This window comes from Falco punctatus, assembly GCF_963210335.1.
Source record: "Falco punctatus genome assembly, chromosome: 1".
Lineage (NCBI taxonomy): Eukaryota > Metazoa > Chordata > Aves > Falconiformes > Falconidae > Falco > Falco punctatus.
This window is the reverse complement of record NC_137580.1, coordinates 110234905-110256434: the sequence shown is the minus strand read 5'-3', so window position 1 is coordinate 110256434 and position 21530 is coordinate 110234905. Positions and strand designations below refer to the sequence as shown.

Genomic DNA, 21530 nt, shown 5'->3' with positions numbered 1-21530 from the left:
ACAAAATGCAGATCTATTTCTAATGGCATCTCATGCCCTTAGCATTAACTCTACTTTGCATTTTCTGTTTTCTGAGCTTTTAGGCATTGTGAGAAATATGTGAGAGATTTGCAAACAGGGGCAAGGAGGGGTCAGATGTATCAATTGCGTGGATTCCAGCAAGCAGAGTACCCTGCCTTACAAATGGGAATTAACAGGAGAGCTGCTTTCCACATACACTTTGCGGAGCACAAAATAGCAGTAACTGGTAGAGATAATTGTGATCGTAAGAAACTAACAAAATGGAAAAATAAACATGAATCTTATCACTCTGCATTTTTGTTCGGGATAAAAGTGTTTGAAGAAAAATCATAAAGGAATCCGTGGTAGCTCAAGGAGGTTAAACTCAACAGTTGTTTCCTTTGAAGTGTATGACCACGAGGTTAATTGCCAAAACTGCTTGTGGAAAAGGTGGTAACAATTTAACAAGACTGTACAACTGCAGCAACTCAGATGAATATCAGGTGTTTGCAGATGGGGGGGGGGGAAGGGGAAGGAGGGTTGGTGTGTTGGGTGTTGTTTTTTTTTTTTCTTTTTTCCTAACAGGAAAAGGGGAGAAAAACCAGAATGAGAACCAGGGGACAGACTGGGAGAAGAAAAGCCCGACTAAACAGCCAATAATTCCTTGTTTGCTTTGCCAATGAGGCTGTAATTGGCCAGGAGGTTAATCACGGCCTGTGGATGGGCGGGCAGCAGTGCTCCGCACTCACTCCATGCTGTTCGGCAGGAGACAGCAATTATTCGAGCTTTCACGTCTCTTCTTCAGGCTGACAACGACTCTGATTTATTAATCCCAGTAAGACTGCTGCGAGGAGTTTACAGTTCAAGGCACTGGTTTTGTGTTTCTGCTGCTTGCAGTCAGGTTTATCCCAGAATCTGTTTTTCCAGCTCTGGATCAGTAGGTTCATTTGTCCTTTTCCGAAACTGCCATACTTCTAAGTCTTTCTTAATTTAGTGGGAACAAAGTCTTTAAACACGGAGTTCCCTGAAGCCCTCCAGAAACCCAATTAGGTCAACGCAATATCATAATTGGAAAGCTGAAATCCCTTACCATTAGTTACACTGGGTAAGCAGAGATGCAGAAGTGTGATGTAAACAGAAGGAGAAGAAATTATTTTAATGTGGGTTTTCACTTCTAGAGGGAGACCCTTTATAATTTTAACAATATTGTCAGGGCACTTTAATTTTGACATCCCTTCCTAGAATTCAGCGGTGTGTTTTTCCATTGTTATATTTTATATCTGTAGCAATTTGTGGAACTTGGAAAATGTGTACAAAGTACAGCTTTTTCAAGCTTTTTTCATGTAGACAAAGAGTTGGCAATGCCTGAAAACAATGAGAAGGAATCTTTAAATCGTTAACCAAACTCTTTTGAGCCTCAAAGAAAGTTTATGACAGAAAGCTTGCTCACCAGTCACTAATCCCTAGTTACATAGATTTCTCTCTGTCAGATATCCTTAATGAACTCCAAGTTTTATTAACAGCAACTCAAATAATATTTTTATAGGTCAATGTGCAATGAGCAACCAGCAAAACCTTGAAACCTTCCTACTACCACATAATTTATTTGCTCCACCGTAAAGCCAAAGCAGCAGGCTGAATCCTAAATTTCATGCATACTGTAATTTTTCATGTTTTGTTTTGTTGTTTTTGTATTGTGTCTTAAAAGCAAAGCTTCTTCTGGGAAGAATTCTCCCTTTGCAGCAAAGCAAACTCTGTGCTCCAGCTGGAGCATCACGGGATGTTGTTGGCCACCATTCACAGCAGTCAGGAAATGTTGTGTGCTAACGTATATGATGTAATTCAAAAGATCACATCTCTTTGGTCTGGTAAAGAACCATGAATTTGGGTCGTGAAGGAATCGCCCAAATAATGACACCCTGAAGTGCATTGTTTAATCTATCGCTTGCTCTTTATATTAAATCACAGAGTCTGGGCATCTATGGGAAGTGATTAGAACCAAAGGGCAAGGTGTTCAGAGACCCCCAGTTTCATCCTTTCCTACGAGAAGTGACTGAGAGAAAGAACTAAATCAGCTGCCAAACACCTATAAATCTGCCGTAACATCTTGCCTGTCATAAGCCATTTACATTTTTATGATTAGATTATGGCTCTCTCACTGTTCCTATGCCAGTGATGGTTTACAGGTGGCAGGAGCCCTACTTCCAACCCTCCAGAAGGTACCTGCCAGTCTTGTTTTTTTATTAAATAGATATGGGATTTATATAACACCATTGCTATAAAGCATAATTCACACTTATGAGAAGGGCAAAAGAACTTGGTTTACAAGTGTGATCTCTCTCCAATATTGATTTAGACTCTGCTCATGAGGACAATGGCACGTTGAAAATAAGTGTTGCTTAATATAGACCATCCTTTCTCATTTTTCAAATTAATGTGGTCTCTAATGGTATCCAGTGGGTCAGGGTGACTCGGCAGACAGAAAAGCTTCACTCTCATTGGGGTGCTAAGCAAGTCTCAGCTACAGCAAAGAGGATAAGCCAACTCTTTCAGTTTTAAACTTTAGGAATGTTTCTTCTTCATTATAAGAACACATACTCGCTAAAACACATGGGGGAAGATATTCTTCCACATTGTTCCCCCCCCTTTTTTTTTTAATAAGGGCGGGGGGGGGGAGAGGCTTTGCAATCTGCATATGCAAATCGTGCCGTGTTCCTCCTAGACAGGAGGAAACTCTAACTCTCAATAGATATTTATTTTCTAAATTGGCGACAGACATGCGAGCGAGAACGTTCAAATGACTTCAGCTCTCTTTCTGCCTTCATTATGTCAGGCTAGCAGATCACATATGGCATTATGGAAATCAGTAAATGAAAACCATATTGATCAGCATTGAGAACAAATGTAAAAAAGCTGGACTAAAGGAGGAGAGGTGGAGAAGTATGCTCCACTGTTCAACCTGATAGGCCCTCGTTAAGGCCTTTAATCATTTATTAATGTAAACTCCCTCCTTCCCTTTCCACTCAAATTACCTCAGCCATAGAGCATCCTGCTCCATTTATCTTTTAATGTTTCCTTTATTTAATTTATTTTTAAGCTATACATTATACTTTTATTACAAAATCAAGGGTTTTTTTCTTTTCTTTTTTAGAGGACAGTATTGAGCAACCAGATTTGATCTAAAGGTCCCAGCAAGCTTGCTGGAGTATTAAGGGGAAGAGCAGCGAGCAAGCCTTGCTTTTCGTTGGATGGCAGATTTGGCGTGCTGGAGGACTTGCTGTGAAAAGGAGTGTGTATTACAGAACCTCCCCCACTTCACGCTGTTTGTAATTAAGGTTGTGTCAGCATTTCCATCATAAACCCTTGTTTACAGGGTTTATAATTCAGCTGTGAAAATTTGCTCCAGGCCAGATTTGACATACAAGGGTTCAACCTCACAGTAAAGGAGACTTTTACCCTCCTTCCCTCCCCCAAATTTAAAAGCGACTTGGTTCCAAAAATATAAAAAGAAGAAAAGACACAGTGGTGGTTTTTTTGGACAATTGAAGAAAATTATTATTAACAAAAAAAAGCGCATTGGGCTAATGTCCTACTTAACTCTTAAAAACTGAGACCTGTACATGACTGTACTGTGTGCCAGTTTTAGCAGAAGCAAGCTTTTTTGGTCAGGCAATTGGATCTCTAATTTGCAGTTATTTGTCAAATTCTTGAGTGATGGACATATCAATCCTGATGGCTGTTTGCTTGAATACTCCGTCATTCTCTCACAGTTTAGATAGAAATTTCCATGACAATAATTACTGGGTTCTGCTTTGAAATTCACATCGTTTTATGCTTCTGACAAAACTCTCACTGGCCCATGGGGTATTTCCCAGTACCCTCTCTGCTGTGTAACATAGGCTGTTCTTAGAGATAATAATATACTTGGAATCTGCATCTTTCCCACAGCATAAATATTTTCACTGGCATTTTTTAATGCATTTGGTTAAAAAAAAAAAAGTCCTGATGCATGTGTGTTTGGAGCAGTTGGGTGTCTGTCGCACGTTCATTTAAAAATAACTGATAAAAAGCATGAAGAACAGCAAGAACGGTCTCCCCTTGCCCAAGACAGCTTGAGAAGCCAGGAGTAAGTCTGGAGTTGCACTAGTTATGCGTCTTGCTCTGTTTATGGCTCCAGCAGCACTGTGTGCCTTGTGGGCTGCAGGATCTAGGTGCGCTGGGCACACCAGTCCAGGAAGAGCTGTCAGCCTAGCCTGTGAATTTCTAGGCTGCCGTCAGTTTTAGCTGAATCCTTATCATTTTAATGTTTTTGTAGTCTGTGTGATAATGGACTTCAAACCTCAGTCATGTAGATGGCTCCCGATTGATAGGCAGTGATGCTGGCGTCGCACACTGCAGTATGTACATCTAATTTAAGTGGTATTCCAGATTTTGGAGGGGACGATTCCCAAGGGGCAGCGAAGATCCATACGGTGATATATCTGTAAAATATGTGTGTAAAACGTATCCCGTCCTTCCTCTTTCTTGCACACTCACCCACTTCCAACTTCTTTTCCTCTTTGACTCGCATTACAATTCTACTTTCCTTTCTCTGCTCTCAACATCAAACAGTATATAAATTACAGCAAGAGTGCTGTCTGTGGCAGACATACAGTCCTTGTTTGTGGCAGAAGAGCAGAGCATTAAACAGTGAGTGGACTATGCAGAGAGCTCTCTCTCTCTCTCCCTGTTCCCAGTGGGAGTGTTGTTTATAGAGCATTATAATTTATAACTGAAGAGAGTGGATTTAATTTCAGCGGAGGGGGCTCGCCAGCAGGGCGCCAGCCTGCAATCATATGAATCAGCAAGCTGCAAACTCTATTGAATGGAAAGTATTATCGCTGGCCACAAACGGACACTGTTTCTCCTTAAACAACTCCCTCGGTGCAGGAAGACGTTGTCTTCATTCATCTATTTTACATATCTACTCCTGTTTTAATTTTGCTGTTTCCTAAAAGTCTTTTCTTTTTAGAAAGCATCTTTTCTTTTACTGCCTTACTTCCTGGTCTAACATTGGAAACTGATTATTGTGTGTATGTTGCTGATTTTGTAGTTCTTAAACTTGCCTTTTCTTTTTAGTGTGTGTTTTTGGTTTTAGTTTTTAAAATGCCATTTTCGTCTGGTGCTGTGTATGAGCAACTCTTATGGAAACCAAAGTTAAACATGCAAACAAGAGTATGATAATCCATTAGCATTAATATTGTAAAATGGTAGTCAGATTCAATCTCAGGAAGTGTTATTTAATCATGGATGTTTTGTGCATTTGTCTTGCACAAATGGAAAATCTTTTTTCCCCCTCTTTAGTCTTTAAAAAGTTTAGCATTTTGTCCTTTGAAATAGGACCATCAAACCCATGACAAAGTCTGATGACTTTCCGAAATAGTTTTGAGCAGTCTTTACTCCGGTTATATTTCATATCAGTCATTTTTGTGGTGTTCAGGAGAGGGCTGACTTTTGTGCAGCGCTTGGGCTGATGTTTCCTGGGGGGGGGGTTATGCCGTTCTTGTAATTTATTAGACATTTGCAAGCAAAGCAGTAACACAATGCATGAACAACCTATGGCAAGTATCTGTTTTATGTTATTTGCTCCCCCCCCCCCCCCCCCTTCTTTTTATAAAAAAATATTTAAGCTTTAAAAACAAAAAGCAACAAACCACGGTGGGATATGCGGTAGATTGGAAGGTGTTACGGACTTGTTAGCTGGGCCCTTGGGGGCTGATTGCAGCAGCAGAAGACCTGAGAGCTGCTGCTTCTCTCCCCTCGAGAGCAAAGTTTCAAAGTTTGGGCCGATTTAAGAAACGGGATGTTTTCTGGTAAGCCACACAGACATCGCTGTGAGTGCCATGTCAGGCCGGGCCTGGCCAGGCTCCGTCTGCCCTCAGCAGGGAAGCTCAAAGGGCATCTCCCAGCAGAGCCGCGGAAACTTCTCTCCCACTCCTCAAAGGCGGATTTCGCTTTGTAGGAGGGAATGCTGCTTTAGGGGAGTGGATGTTAATTATACCGCTCGTGTCCCACACAGCTGGATAGGAGGATGGCCTTTCTTTTCCCTGCCCTACATACTGATCTTCAGACCTGACTTAAGGAGCTTTGTGTGTCTAGTGATGATTGAATGGTGGGGCTAACCCTTCCCCCCGCCCCATGCCGCACCACAGCAAAATATGCCGTGGCGCTCATTTGTGCAGATTCAGGAGCATGATGGGGCAGGCTGAACGATAATTGGCCTAATTCTGCGCTCCTTTCACGGGAAAAGCCAGAGCCTTGGGATGGCAAATCTGTTTCCGTGCAGGCATGCAAGGCAGCTCCTGGAGGTGTTGCACAGACCTCCATAAAAATACCATTCCTGTGTTGTATTTGCAGTTTTAAGCATCAACAAATAGCAGCTTATCTAATGTATTTTAAATAATTGTGGTTTTTTTGGTTACATGTGCTCTGTAGTTTTGTCTGAACAAGTTGTGCGGCTCCGCAATCTGTCTGACATCAGTACCTAATCGACGTGCCTTTTGTTCAGCATATATAGAAGTAGCATCAGTCTCTGTTTGCTTTGCATTGCATTTATGAGCATAATAAAGTTATTGCCCTCGTTTTCACAGAGAGATTGTCCTGCATTAGCAAAAAAAGCCACATAAATTATTTGCAAATGAGTGGCGTGTTTTTGCTTATTGATTTCCCAGAAGTGGCAAAATGCTTTAGCTTATGTTCATGACTATTTATAAAATGTAAAATGTATTTTTCTCTCTGCCTCTTGGCACAGACAGTGAAGTTTGTTAAAGGCTTGAAGGCTGCGTCCTACTGTTCCTCCCTTAACTGTTCCACAGGCTTTTAAACAGTCTCCTTGACTATATTTTTTACGCTCAGCTTCATACTAAATTCAAAAGGTACACAGAATAATCGTAGCTCTCTAATTCCGTATCACCATACACTGCTCTTTTGGTCCCCTTGGAGGGGGGGAAATGTAGTAAAATCCAAACCTGTAGGTAGATGGGAGAGATAGAGCTCTGTACCTTCCAGTTTCACCTCATTGCTTCTTCTGTATGTGTAAGAACACTCTGCACTACAGAACGATCATATTTTGTACTGTTTAAATCTGAGTCAGAGCTAGTAAATATTTTGGGCCTACAGAGTAAACTAGTTAGTGTTTAACTTTGGACTTGCAAAAGCCAAGATGATTCACAGTGTTAACATTTTAATTTCTCATTTGTTCTGAATGTAATGGGAATGAGTTAGATTTGACGCTTTGAACCATTAAGGATTTAAGTTATATCTCATCTTTCTGTGTAGTTTTTTCAGTGCTTCGTTTGAGGAAACTTAAGATGCTGAAATACTGTGGTTAGCTTATTGTAAAAATATTTTTCATTTTGTTTGGGAAAGGGGATAGCCTGTATCTGGAGCTTGCTTTTTCTCTAGACTGAGTTGCTGCAGACATACATGAGCAAAAGCTGCTGCATATTTAAAATTAACAAGAGGAATGTCACCTGAAGTATAGTTAGATGAAATTGTAGCATTTTGTGAGCAGCAAAACAATCTCTTAAGGAATGCTAAGTTAGGGAGGTCTGGCTGTTTTTATATAGTTCAAAATTACTTGATCAAAGAATTCTGAGAAATAAAATGGAGACCTAATCTTTATTGAAAATATACTTTTATTTTACTAGGTGACTTACTACTGTATAACACTACTTATTTTTGGTTACATGTGCTTCTGCTGTAGGTCTCGCTATAATAAAGACATTTTGGGGTTTGCTTTGATGAAACTTCACAAGAGCCGTCTGTAGGGTAGAAATACAATTTCCCCTCTGCTTTAATTGTGCTCTGTCCTGTGTTTGGCTGGGTTAACCAAATCAAGGGAACTGCATTTGGGTGATCTGAGTGGATCTTATCAGCAGTGGACTCTGGGTCATATTTTTAACTCCATGCCCATTTGAGAATTAAAATTTGCTGTGCAGTTTTATTCTCCCTATCGGCACATAAAGTGAGCCAAGCGCAGTTTGGGGGAAGGCAGTCGCACGAATATCCCCCCATTTATGTGCCTCAAAAAAGGTCACGTCCTTATCAGTGATTGTAATTGATAACAATGTGGTGGTTTCAGTCAAATCTGTGACCTTGGTACCGCAGTGGGGCCCCTGCGCTGGTCACTGCTTTCCTCACTTGCTTCTGCTTTGATGTGATCCGGCAGCTGATAGAGATGCACGCAGGTCAGGGAGAGGCAGCTGGCTGGCAGCACCAGATTAAAATATTTCTGACCCACAAAAGTAACCAAATGCCCATATTTCTTCATTTAGCATAATTAATACCTTGTATTTCCATTGACTTTGATAAACTGAGGGTTTTTTCCCCTCTCTCTGTATTATTTTATTCCCTGTAGCTTTCAGTAATGATTGCAGGAGATCTGTAGTTAAAATGTTTTACAGACTCTGAAGAATAACATGTTTTGAAAAAGCTAAGATCAAAAGTCTCAATTAGGTCACAGCCTAGCAGGAAGCTTATAACCACATTAAAATGGGAAAGTTATTTCATTTTGAGTAGACTACATTTTGGGTAGCCAGTGTAGCAAGCTAAAGGCAAAAAGAAACATATTGGATCTCTCACCAAGGAAATCCTCGTGCTCTTACGAATGTGCAGGAGGGAAGATGATACGTACGATAAGTAAAAGTGCTCAGTGTGCTTTAATGTGTGACCTTCTTGGGAAGAACTTCCCGATATAGCTTCTAGAGGAACCGATGAAACTTTTTTTTTCTTTTTCTTTTTGTCGTAAATGTTCACTGTGAATTGTTGTCGCCATTTAAGACCACTATACAAAAAGTAGTTGAGTGAGTGCCTGCGTCTCCGTGTATGAGCTCAGAGAATTAGTATAAAAGATCTCTGGCTAATAGTGAACCTGAGAGTATCCACTCAGGACTCGAATGTCAGCTGATGTCTTTATTTAAAAAATAATAACAGAAAACAACGGCAAAGCAAGCCATCTGGAGGGCTGACGTTTGCTGTGGGCAATGATGTTTGTAGCTGCTGCTCTTTCTTTTCTGGATTTGTCGCAAGGTAGAGCGCGCAGCCCGTTTCCTTGGCCGCCGCAGCCGTGTGCTGCTGCATGCTGCTTGTAAACAAAGTCACCGGGCAGAGATTAACAGCACTGATTTGTCATGATGAATGGAACTCAGTTAGGTTACTCCTGTAAGGCAAGGAATATATTTTATACCATAACCAAATTTGATTCCTTTTTACCAATAAATTTTGAATTGCATTTAACAGTCAGATAAATGCAGAGCTTATTTCACTGCAGTTACGATTCTAGATATCTGTATTACATGTATTTCTATTGAACTTTACATTAAGCACAGTAGATCTTCTCTGTCAACAAATAAATTAAACTTGGACCAAGTAGTATTTTCTTGTACGTATCGTGTATCTGGTTTTGCAACATATTTTTATTTTCCAGTGATAACAGTCATCCAAATACAATACCTGTGAGGCTTACGTGTCCTGAAGTACTCCTTAAATGAAGAGGTCCTGAACTGTTACCCTTGGCAGAGCCCTTGCATTACTATAGGGAAACAGTCTTTGCTATAACTAACTGTTGTGGGGCAGGGGGGACCAAAACACACAGCCAGTTTTACTGTTATGCACAGAATGATACAGAGATGTGCAGTCGGATGGACAAGGGACCAGCAACATTAGCAGATTTAATCCCCAAAGTACTGGGGTTCAACACTCCCTTTTTTAAAAAAAAAACATCAGAAGTATTTTATACATGTAAACTAAACTCATCATACAACTTGAGTATTAACATTTAGAAAGAAAATGGAAATAGAAAATTAATATGGTGTTTGACCAGTTTGTTATCTTTACTCTGAATAAATCATCTTTTCTTGAACTAGCTGATACTTGCTCACCGGCCTGGATTTCCTTAGTTCTGGAGTTCTCGGCCTTTTTCACATCTTGGGTCCCTCCACCCTGCTGAGGTCTCTTGCCCTTGTAAGCCTGTGGGTACACTGGTACCTGTTCTCTGCTGGGGTGGAGACCCCCTGCTCTTATTTATTATTATAAATAAATACCTGTGGTGTCACTGTAGTGCAGTGGGTCACCGGAGGAAGCTGTGATGATGCATTTTGTGTCTGTGGTGCTCCGGTAGATGAGATGCCGTGCTACAGTCAGGATAAACTTATCATTAAGCAAGGATATTGGTTCCCTGTGCTAGCTTTAGTGTATGCACAGCTTCTCTTGCTATCAAAATTCAGCAATTTTACTCTTTTTGTGTACATTGCATTTGAAACAACAATTTTATCCAAAAAAAATTTATAAAAATACTAGCAGTCAGGAAGGGTGGTGGTGTTCAGTTCTAGGCACTGTGCAGGCTGGCATTAGAGCTATAAAGCAAATGTACAGCAAGGATGAGTTGGGTTCAGCAGTACCAAAGCCGCTCTTGCTAGGCTGCACCTGCAGAATTGGCATCTCCTCCACCTTCATGAAAGCTAAAATAATCCAAAATCTTTACAGAATGCAAACGTGGCTTCACGTTTCTTGTATGGCTTATTGGCTGAGTCTGAATTTACAGTCAAATGTTCAATAAAGGGAGGGGATTGTGGAAGACTTCAGTCTGGTAGAAACAAGCCTGTGCTGATGTGTTTGAGCTTGGACTGTAAGTACAGGCAAGTTGCTCTTCAAAATCAGAGGAAGCCCCATTGGAATCTAAATTCTGTCTGAAACTGGTGTTGCTTTGATGCTCCAAATGTCTCTCACCTCTGTCCTGGTGGCTGCAAATACAACTTTATTGAGTGTGTTCTGAGAAGTGTTGGGTGTTTGGGGTTTGTCAGCGTTTGCCATTACTGATTGCTAATTGTGAAAGTGGCCAAAAAACAGAAATGGGGAGAAATACAGATGCAAGGGGATCCCTTATCTTTACCCGTGTTTGCAGCAATGCTCTGATAAAAATATAGCACTCACGCTGCTGCTGTTGTATTTAGCAATCCCACTAGGCTGCTGTGAGGCTGGGCGCTGTGTTACCATTTTTCCCCCTCCTGTGTGACTGTTTTTGCACATGCTGGGTACAGTCATTCTCAACATGTGCATCGAATCCAGGAAGTATCAGAGCTACCGTGCGTGTGCAGATGAGCTACTGCACATTGCGCGGACTCTGTCAGCACGCTGCTCCTGGCCGGCGCAGGAGGAGGAGGCAGCAGACAGCAATTTTTGCGCAACCTGCTTGCTTTTTTTTTTAATACCAAAGCAAAATATTGGGGGTCGCTCTCACCCCCTTGCCGTGGCTGGGCTGCCTGCGTGCTGCTGGCCCAGGAGACGCGGCTGCTGCCACTGACACAACCCCTTCAGCCCCCTGCTTGTTCCCTGGGGGCCCTGGGGAGCCGGGCCTGCTGTCAGACACGCTGCCCTGAGGGGCTGCGAGGAGCCCTGCAGCTGTACGGTTAGCACTTTCTTTTTCTGCAGCAACTTCGATATAGCTGTGGTGATGCAAGAGGGAGCGAGGAAAAAAATTAGGCTCAGATCTTGTGGACGTTTTAATAAGCGTCTGACTTTAAGTGCAAATAGTTTTAAGTCTGCGAAGCTACTCTTGTGCTTAATAATAAACATCTGTGTAGTTTTTCATACCCAAAGATTTCAGACAAGCTAATGTCTGAAGAGCTCAGGGCTCAGCATAGGTGATTTAAAGCTCAGGTCAGTATTTATGCACAGATCACTTGGATGTTTTCTATTTTTGCTTCCCCAAGGAAACCGCGTGTTTCAGGGATGGCATTAACAGTTCTAATTCTGAGTGGGGATATGTGTCTGTAACTTGCATATTGTAGAGAAATGTTTAAAAAATCCCTTCAGACATGGCAAAGCCAGTATTTAACTGTTTAGTGCTAATTCTTCTAAAAGAAGCCTACATTCCAGCCTGTCTTCATTCAGTAATTTAATTGGGATGTAGGTCTTTGAGCTAGTGGCTGATTAGAAAACATGACCTGCTTGAGAGATCAAGAAGGTAAATTGATAAATGTTGTAGCAAAGGTTAGTAATGTGTGAGAGAGTAGAAGCTGCTGTGGGCTTTGAATCACTGATCAAGGTCAGCTGCAGTTCATTAAAATCTTTAGAGATTTAGATTCATTGTAAATATACCCACATACCGTAGTTTATCTTGTAAATCCTAGGTGTTGGTTGTTTAGTAATACTGCATATTATTACAGCAGTTGTATGGTAGTCAATTTACCCCGAGTACAATGCCAAAGTCCTGTAAAATATTTGAATTTGAAAGCTAGGCTGGAAGGACGGAGCCAGGGATGAGACTCGTAGCAGAGCCAGCCCCCAGCCCCCAGGCCGGCACAGCCCTTGTTCCTCCGTCTTCACGCCAGAGTGCTGCCCCCGCACTTCTTGCTGCTTTGACAGTTAGAAATCTTTTAAGGTACGCCTGGTTTTGTTCCGATGCTGTCTGTTAACTCAAATAGTTTTTCCTTCCCTGGTGCTTACATCCTGGGAACGTTTGTGGGCAGTGGTCACACACTCGTCCTGGCTTACAGCTGAGCGGGGGTGAAGCCCTGCTGCTGCCTGCTTCCCTCCTCTGGCCGCTTGGTATCTCTGTCGAGTTTTCAGCTTGAACATGGGGATCAGTGTGCATCTTTGAGGTGACATCTCACCACTGTGCTGAACAACATAATATTTCTGTTTTCTGTGCCACTTGCTGGAGCAGGACTGTGCCAGCCAGCCCATCGCTGTCCCGTGCCTGAAAGACCTTGAGCTTTCACCCGAGCCTTCCTGACCAGCAGGCACCTCGTGCTTCTGCTGATACATCTTTTGTCTCTGGAGTGATAGTCCTCAGGAGCTTCCCTCGCTTCTGAGCCGTCCATCCCTGTTATTGGTAGGTTTGTTCCTTCTCTTTCCTTGAAGGCTCCGAAAGCACGTTTGAAGGCCACATAAAGGGCTTGTCTGGAGTCATGTTCGGCCAGCACTGTCCATTGGGCCTCTCCAGTTCATCCTGACATTGCTAGAACTCATTTGGGTGGTGTCACTCTCCCTGTCTCTGCCTATGTCACCGGTTCCAGGCCCTGATTTCATTCCAGCCACTCGCTATCTGTTGAAGAGCGCCCATCTGCTGCTTTCATCTTTCTGGTGGTACACGCTTTAGCTGCCGCTTCTCATCCGTGGTGCAGTGTTGGCTGGGCACTGGTCCGATCAATGGACTTCTAGCTGTCTGTGGGTTTGCAGAAGCTGGGGCCGCCTCACCTGCACCTCTGTCCTGCTTGAACCATCAGCACTGGAAAAGCTGCTGGGGCTGAACCCACTTGTCACTGCAGCGTTTGGGCAATTCGTTGCCTGTTTCCCGAGCCGCGGTTATTGCCCAGTTCTGGTGCTTGTCCTGAGGCAGTTGGCCCCGTCTTGCAGAGGCTGTGTCTGTCCTGTCCCATCGCACGGTGCCGTTCAAACCTCAGCTTCCCACTTGTCCCACGGGCGAACTTGGTGAAACCAAATGTAACGCGGTTTTATGTGCGCTGGCTAATGTGTGCTTTAAGCGGTTATGTTGTTAAGTAAAATGCTTTTGCAGGTATTCTGGTAAAAGCAGAGAAATGTTCTTTCAAACTCAACCAAATACCTTTCCTTTGGGTTATTCCTGACTCAAATCTGTTGCCATGATGTTAAAGTGATGTTAAATCTACTAAAAAAAAGCGGCTAACAGAAATACTTTTAAAGTACTTTTCTTGAAGCATAACTGTGAATCACTTTGAGCTTAATGGTTTTAAAAAATCTAGAACAAAAGAGTTTTTTCCCTACAACAGCTGTGCAGTTTTATTAAAAATTTAAAGAAATCTTATGTGTCTAATCCTTTGAGCGGATGTGTAATTACTTGGCTTGGGCTCTTACACATGGATAACCTAGCTGTACTGTGAGACAAGATTCTTATGTTTAATTTAAAGAATCATGGGTGTGCTTTGGAGATTATCAACACCAAGCCTCGTAAAGGAACACAAAACCAGAACAACTATTATGCACTATCATTTGTTATACAGATGTTCCAAAGCATCTGACGAGCAGATAGTGTAGCTTGCAGTGGTATTGGTGAATGATGGCAGGGTACGTCAAATAAAAAATTGGGAAACTCTTTCTCAAAGATGTTTTCACTTCCAAGTTTTAGGTTTTTCCCCTGTATTTTGGTATGTGCATTTAGTACGTGTTCCCTTTAGGTGAACCTCTAGCTTTGATAATCGGTCATTCAAGCTGTGTTACCACTTTTTATCTGCAACAAGCACCTTTTCAAGTTCATTGTGGCCATTTGATGTGAAGCCCAATCCGGCAACATTCTAGAGCTGGAACAAGCTGTCATCTGAACTGTGCTATAAATGCACAGTTGCATTAAAGGGAGTGTTGTATCTGTCGTAATGTAACTGCCATAGGTTGGATGCTTTAAAAATTGATGTATTTTGAAGTACAAGAGTACGATTATACAGGAACAGTTAAAAATATTTCATTTTGCTTTAGGTAATTTTATCAGGATAGGTATGGTAGATACTTTTGCCAGAATATGTACAATTTGTTACTTAAAATTTTGAAGAGCTAGCCCACATCTGAAATTAATTATAATCTCTTTCAATCAAGTTTGAGGTATCAGTCAAAATCACCCCTAATGTGAGCAGGTACAGCTCCATTGAAGTCAAGTCTGCTTACAATCAAGCTGATTTTAGCCAAGGGATATTTTTTCCTTATTTTTTTTCCCTTGCTCCCCACCCCCCTTCCCACCTTGGTAGTCTTCTTTGTATTAGTTGCATTTTGTTATATTACATTTGGTTGCAGTCACTTTGGTAGGACAAACACATATCATACAATTTTCTTCCCTTGAAATCATGTGTGCACATTATTTTCAAAATCTGTATTACAAAGTCTTTTATCCTTTTATTAGTTTAGTACTTAAGCCCTAGACATAAGAAAGAAGCCTATCAGTGAAAATCAATTGAAATGCAGTTAGATACAGATCTCATGTACTGTGCAAGGAGGCTTAGACACAGCACAACAAAATCAATTAAGGCCTTTCCAGCCCCGCACGGTTTTACCCATCCAATCACTTTTCACACATTCCCTCTATTAGTTTTGCAAGAGATTTTTTTTTTAATATGAATTATGATGAATGAGACCCTTGTTATGAATATATAGATGGGTCATTACCCTATGAAAACCAGACTGTACTGGTGCTCAGTGATTAAGGCTTTCTGCCGCTACTGTCAATAAAGTTCAAATTCATCTGCCTCAATCTATGATAGGGAAGCTGTAGCCAATGTTGTCTAATTCACTTAACAATGTTACAATTGTGATTTGGTTTTGTTCATCACAGTAATTTACATAAACCCTTTTGTATTTGTTAATAATTTGGATTAGTCATCAAGCTTAAGGAATGTAATAGATCAAATAAACAAAAGGGAAATAATAATATATTAAAAAAAAAAAAGGCACCAGGCCTACCCAGGCAGATGTTAAGAGCAGATTAAATACTAGTTGCATACGATGCCAAAAAAAGAGAAATATTTTGGGTTGAGAATTTAAATATGTGCATACAGAGTGCAGTTAGATCATGGGACAGAGGTGTGATGCCTTACTCTCAAAACTCTTTTGCCTTTATGGGAGTGGATGGCTTAGTTGAATTTGCATTTAAACTTTAAATATTAGCTGCAGCAGGGACAAGTGGCCAGACAGCTCTGGTATATGAATGTTTATGCAAATGAAGATGCAATAAAACAAGGCTCCTTGAAAAATCTGCCCTAGTAAATTAGCGGAAAATGCACCGCCATAAACAGCTGTTGCATTTTAATCAAGCATCTGTAGAGTTTATTTTGCTTTGTGTTGCAAACAAAACAAAACAAAAAAACACCCAGATTGCGGCAACCTCATTTTATATTCAGAAATTAACCCATTCTGCACTGCTAAAAAAGAGTAATTCCTTTAGTGAACCAGGAGGGTGGCAGGATGTTTAACTCATTGACTTTCAGGTTACCTTGTTTAATTTAAAAAGCAATGTCTCTGAATGGAAGAATAATTAGCAAGTTTTACTTCTCTGTGATTCTTGGGATGTTTTTGTGCTCGTGCGGTCTGGTAGTTTGAAGCGCGTTTTATAATGAAATTGATCAGAGTAGGTTTAAAGAGCGCTTCTTCTGTACTCCTAGCTTTGCACAAATTAGAATTAATCTTGCAAAATAGTTCAGCTGTCAGGTCTTGTTAGAAAATGTCTGTTATATTAATGTGATACGAAATCATACATCTTGGTTTTCAAAGAGTTAATAAACACCCCGAGCTGTGCTGATCTTGTAGCTTTAGCGAGCCTTAATCTGTAAGCTTGATTACCTCCTAACCCTCCGTCGCCTGCCTCCCTCCTAACACAGCGGGAGTTTTACGGCAGCATTAGTGGCATTTTGCCCAGCTTTGGCTTTAGGGAAATCATTCAGTGAGAAAGAAAAGCAGAAGGACTGGATCTGCCTACTGCTGCGAGGTCATTAACGCAGCAGCATGGCCGGGCAGCGCGGGAGGAGCTCGGCAGTGGCGGTGGCAGTGCCCTCCGCTGCTGCGCAGGTGACATCCTGCCACGCTCGTACCGGGCACAGGTACGCTGGCATCAGTGGCTTCCCCAAAAGGGCTCGCAGCGCTTGCTCCAGAAGGGCCATACTTTCTTTCAATCACATATGCGGTGTACGGGCATCGGGGTGTGTGCCTTGGTCCTTCTAAGAGTCGTATAGCTACAGATTTATGTGCTCCAGGCTCTCTGTGCACGTGGAGGTAGACAGGAATATTTAGTGGAGTTTGCTCTGGCTCCAGGAAAAACTCACAAATGGGAATAATTCTTACCCGTTGTACAAGCTGGATGTGCTTTATTTATAACACTAGCCAAAACGAGCCACCCTCTGCCTACCATACTCGCAAGGAGTCATTCTGGCTCCGCAGGTAGCACGGAGAGTCATTTTAACTTCTGGCGTGCAGTGCTGCCGTTCAGAAGGTTTGGCCAAGGGCTCCGCTGATGCTCAGCACGAGCGGTCCTGGTTTGGCCTGTTGAATTCATGAAGGTCCCAGCACAGTTCAAAGTGGCAACTGTTCTTGTGGCCGGCTCTCGGCACGGTTTCATGTTTGCAAAAGTGATTCACTTCTGTGCCCTGCGTTATCGATGTCTGCCTCTGGAAAACAGCCTCAGCACTGTGTACTGTTAACGTTCTCCCCTTCAAAAGAAACACTGCTGTTGGGCAACATGCCAAAACTTAGCCAGGAGTTTGTTGCTGGGTGGTTTGGCAGGAGAAGACCCTCTGTGTAGCGTGACGTTGTAGGTGTGGTATATCCAGCTTTGAGCAACCCCGGTTGCACCAAGAGTGACCAGCATGGGCAGTGAAGAGGCAGAGGTCTGGGCTGGACCCAAGTGCAGCTCCGATGAGGGACGTTGGGATTGGGAGCCCCTCAGAAGGGACTAGAGTTGTACCTCGTTGCTAAAATGTGGGATCTAAAACCTGACAGGGGGGTTGTATTTTTAGCAACTAATTTTGTAAACAACCATAGACACTATCGTAATTAAAATTTATTGCATTCACTTTTAACCTAGGTTTTTAAGAGCACGACTGAGACCACTGCTCTAAAATTGAAAAACAAACAAACAAAAAAACCAAAACAAAACCCCCAACCAAACAAAAACCAGCCCCCACGGTACTCTTGGTATTTGAGATCTGTTCTGGGGGAAAGCCATGTGTCTTTTATTCCTCTCTTGTATCTGAGAAGCAGAAGCAGCATGGTAACGTGCATCTTCCACTTGGCATTTTCTGCATCTGTCTGGTGGCGGCTTAGAAATGGCTCCTGAGTTGCCAGCATGCACCAGTTCAGCTGAAGGTCTTCTGGCAACATACTGGCTTACGGAAGAAAAGCAAATTATGTAAACTCGAATTTGCATTTCTGAAATGAAGCTGTTGAGGTCGGTGATCTGTTGTCGGGAGGGTCGGGTAGCAGGACTTAGCTGTTGGGGACCTTTGGTGGGCTCAAAGGCAGCAGTGGAGGGAAAGCAGGCTTGGTCTCCTCATCCATCTGTACTTGGCTGTCTCCTTGCTGTAGACGTGTCTTGCCATACTTTTTTCTTCAGTGGAAATTCAGACCTAAATCCCTTGGGTACTTCCTGGTGCGGTTTGACTTGGGAGGGACTTCACAACTAGTTGGTCAAGGACGCACCTCGTCACCCTCACCTCTCTGGTGACAGAGCATCTTGCCTGTGGGCTTTAGCTACCTTGTTTGCCATGTTTATTTAATAGAAGTTCAGCATTTGCTGCTGTTTTGAAACGGTAGGCATGTGCTTATCCTCATTTTCAGCATGCTGTCAGCAAGTATTTCTGTAAAAAAATATTCTTGTTGTAACATTCTCTCTTCTGTTGTTGACTGTGGCACCTCTTGTTAACCAGTGAGGTGTCCGAGAGGTGCTAAGGGTGCAGTCCTGCAAATACATTAATAGGTATTTCTCCTCAAAATGTCATCTTTGTTTAATAATACTTTAGAGAAAGTGTTGATGTTACCCAGCGCTCCCCCCTGCTGAACCCACCCCTGTAGTGTGCTACTCCTGCTCGTTTGGCTGAGACTAATCAAATCTGCTTTATTATCCTTGAACTCGAAGGAATTTTCTCCTCTGGCTTTGCAGCACAGGAGCAACAAAGTGCCCGTGTCTGGGGAGAGGATGAGAATGGAGAACTTGTCTACTGGACACAGAAACAAATACCATGGTTATCTTCACAAGTTCCCTGATGTGTACAGGGTGGATGGCAATGCTCCTTTCGATCCTTGGAAAATAATAGAGCATGCTTAAATTAAGCGGTGAAGCTAGAGATTCTTGTTTGCTGTCTACTTTTAACCTCTTTGCTGGATTTAAACATGTACTGGTGGTCCAGAGTATTCCAGGTCAGTGTAGAGACTGCAGCTCAGCTGTGAGGGTTCCGCTGCTGCTCCGAGCAGACATGCTGGCGGGTTAGCGCGGCTGTGCGGGCACATGCTAACCTGCCACCCAGCGCAGCACCTACTTCACGCCTGGTTTTGTACAAATGAATTTTGGTGGGTGGGCTCCGTGTTTCTGTGCATATCGCCTGAACAACCCACCAAGCAGCACAGAAGTGATACTTTTAGTGCCCCGGCTCTACCAATTACCACCAATATAATATAAGGTCTATGGGAAATAGAAGAAATTTAATTTCTTTACTGTCCTTCCAAGGAGTAGAAAATACAGTGTACTGAGGAGGGAGAGGGGTTGCTTTAAAGTTTTAACTTCCAGCCTTGCTGGTAGCTAGGAATAAATACAGAATGTTTGCATATAAATTGCATTTGGGTTTAAAATATTTTGCTTTTGATATCAGCCTGTATTTTTGCACTATTGTAGAATGCTTGCCAGCATTTAATATCCTCTGTCTTTTCGGTGACCATGCCATGACCTTTCAAAATAAAAGTTGCCGATCGGAAGTAACTGGCTGAGAATTAGTGGTTGGTATATTCCAGTTTACATAGAAATGTCCTCAGTTAAAATATGGTTCATTCATCGGTCAAACCGTCTTTACTTCCTTTAATTGAATTAAGATGGGCAAATGAGAGATGTGTGCAAGACAGAAAAAAATTCTTTTGCAAATCACTGTTATCCTTTCAATGGTGTAAAACAAATCAATTAGGAACATGTCAAAGCATCTTTTACACATGCACAACTTTGAAGCAGAGAATATTTCATAAAAGTGGAAATTTAAATAGGAGAATGTAAATTAGATTTTACAATTACACTTAATCTAATTTTTCTTTCTGAGAAAGATAGATGACTATTATTTGATCGTATTTTATAGGCTGTTGCATCTACCATAATCATTTTTATAACTCATTCTTTTAAAAATATGCTCATGTACCTTTTGTCTCGTTGACTTTTAGCAGCAGCAACAACAACAAAAGATTTCAGCTGTTCACCATTAAAATGAGAGATTCTCCAGGTTAGCTGAGAGAACCCGCTAAGCGCTGGGCCCAGAACAGAGTTGATAAAACAGGACTTTCAGAAGTACTTACATTCTGATATCGCCCTTTTCTGCTCATCTGTCTGTTGTCAGGAATCCGCTGTTTTCTATGGTGTGGTTTTGGCTTTTTGCGCTGTTATTTCGTACAGCCTCTTAGCAGCTCGGGTTAGATGCACAGAATAGACTTGTTTCAACTCAAAAGTCTTTAAAGCTGCAATAGTCTTTAAGGTTGTAATTATTTTCTATAAATGACACAAATTTCAAACACAGAGGCCTATGTTAAGGTGCATTTGGATTTAGATAAAATATGACTGTGTATTTTGAAAACTTGAACTGCTGCTTTATAATTCCAATCTGGATTAAAATTGAATTTACAATGAAAAAACACTTAGAAACAAATCATTTAAAAGACAAAGCAAGACATCATTTTAATTTAAAAATTAAAAAATGGTGAGAGTTAGGGTCTCTCCTTTTGTCTTATTTATATGCAGAGTGTTTCTGTAGGGTTTTTTTTTAAAGTTTGCTTTGGTTAGCTCCTTCTGTGCTGTGCGGGGAACAAGAGTTTTCACAGTACCTTATAGACAGGGACTTTCAAAACCGGGGTTTTCATCCTAACCCACGTGCTCTTTCACTTTGGAGGTGTTAGGAAGGGTACCGTTCTGCCTGATCTGTGGTGCAGCATGTTTTCATGCTTTTTTTCCTAGCTGAAGGATTGCCTTGGAAGGTAGAAAATCCAGCTGTGGTCTAGTGCTAATGGTAAACCTTATCCATAGGCTGCCTTATTTTTGTCTGGCTTCCTTACTGGCAGCTTTTTGTTTGTCCCACAGGAGTAGACAGAAGGGAAAAGAGGAAAACCAGCAAAAATGACATGGCCATTGCAAGAAGCTCTAAACACATTAACAACAGATTTGGAGTTATTTATTGATGGTTTTGCCCACTGGCAGTGTAAAATGCATGTCAGTTGTCATCACCAGTAACAATTTCAGCACATTGTGTTCCTTTTTTATTTACACCAGTGGCAACATGCTTATAAACACCATCACTGGGGGTAGGTCAGGAGGTCAGTGCTCGAGGTTAAGAATGGAAGGGGTCATCGGCTATTAACCTAAGTTTAGCAGCAGATAGTGCAGCCCTGTACGTCCAGGGGCCTCAGCACCCACCAAACTTTGCAGAACTTTACTATCTCAAATAATTTGGCTGTAAAATACTTTCAAGGGTTTGACTTTGGGGGTTTGGGGGGAGGGGTAATTACTTCTCTTACATTTTGTATCTGTGTCTCTGTGTTCTTATGGGCTTCCTGATCTTCGCACCAAAGTAAAATTATGCATTTAGTGCTTAATTCCCTTCTGCTGGGAAGCGGTGGGAGTTTTCCATTGGCTTCAGCAGGAGCAGGGTTGGACTAATCTGACATGTCGCAAAATGAAAAAGAGCGGCAGCGGCAGTGATTGAAACCTGAACTCAGAACTGATGATGTAGAGGCTTTTCATAAAAGAAAAAAAGTGAAGTTTTTCTTTCACTTGCAAGGTTTTCCACTTTTGT

At 41.9% G+C, this 21530-nt stretch overlaps 1 protein-coding gene across 13 annotated transcripts in view; it reads left to right on the top strand.

Moving 5' to 3' along the window:
• Window positions 1–21530, top strand: part of BCAS3 (BCAS3 microtubule associated cell migration factor) — a 369789-nt gene that overhangs the window by 208295 nt on the left and 139964 nt on the right. The window contains exon 24 of one of the 13 annotated variants that reach the window (XM_080382861.1): window positions 586–21527. The exons of the other annotated variants lie outside the window; for them this stretch is intronic. Within the exon in view, the coding sequence (XP_080238987.1) occupies window positions 586–683 (98 nt within the window). The 3' untranslated portion in view covers window positions 684–21527. Of the gene's footprint in view, window positions 1–585; window positions 21528–21530 lie in introns of those variants that run through there. 13 annotated transcript variants of the gene reach the window in all.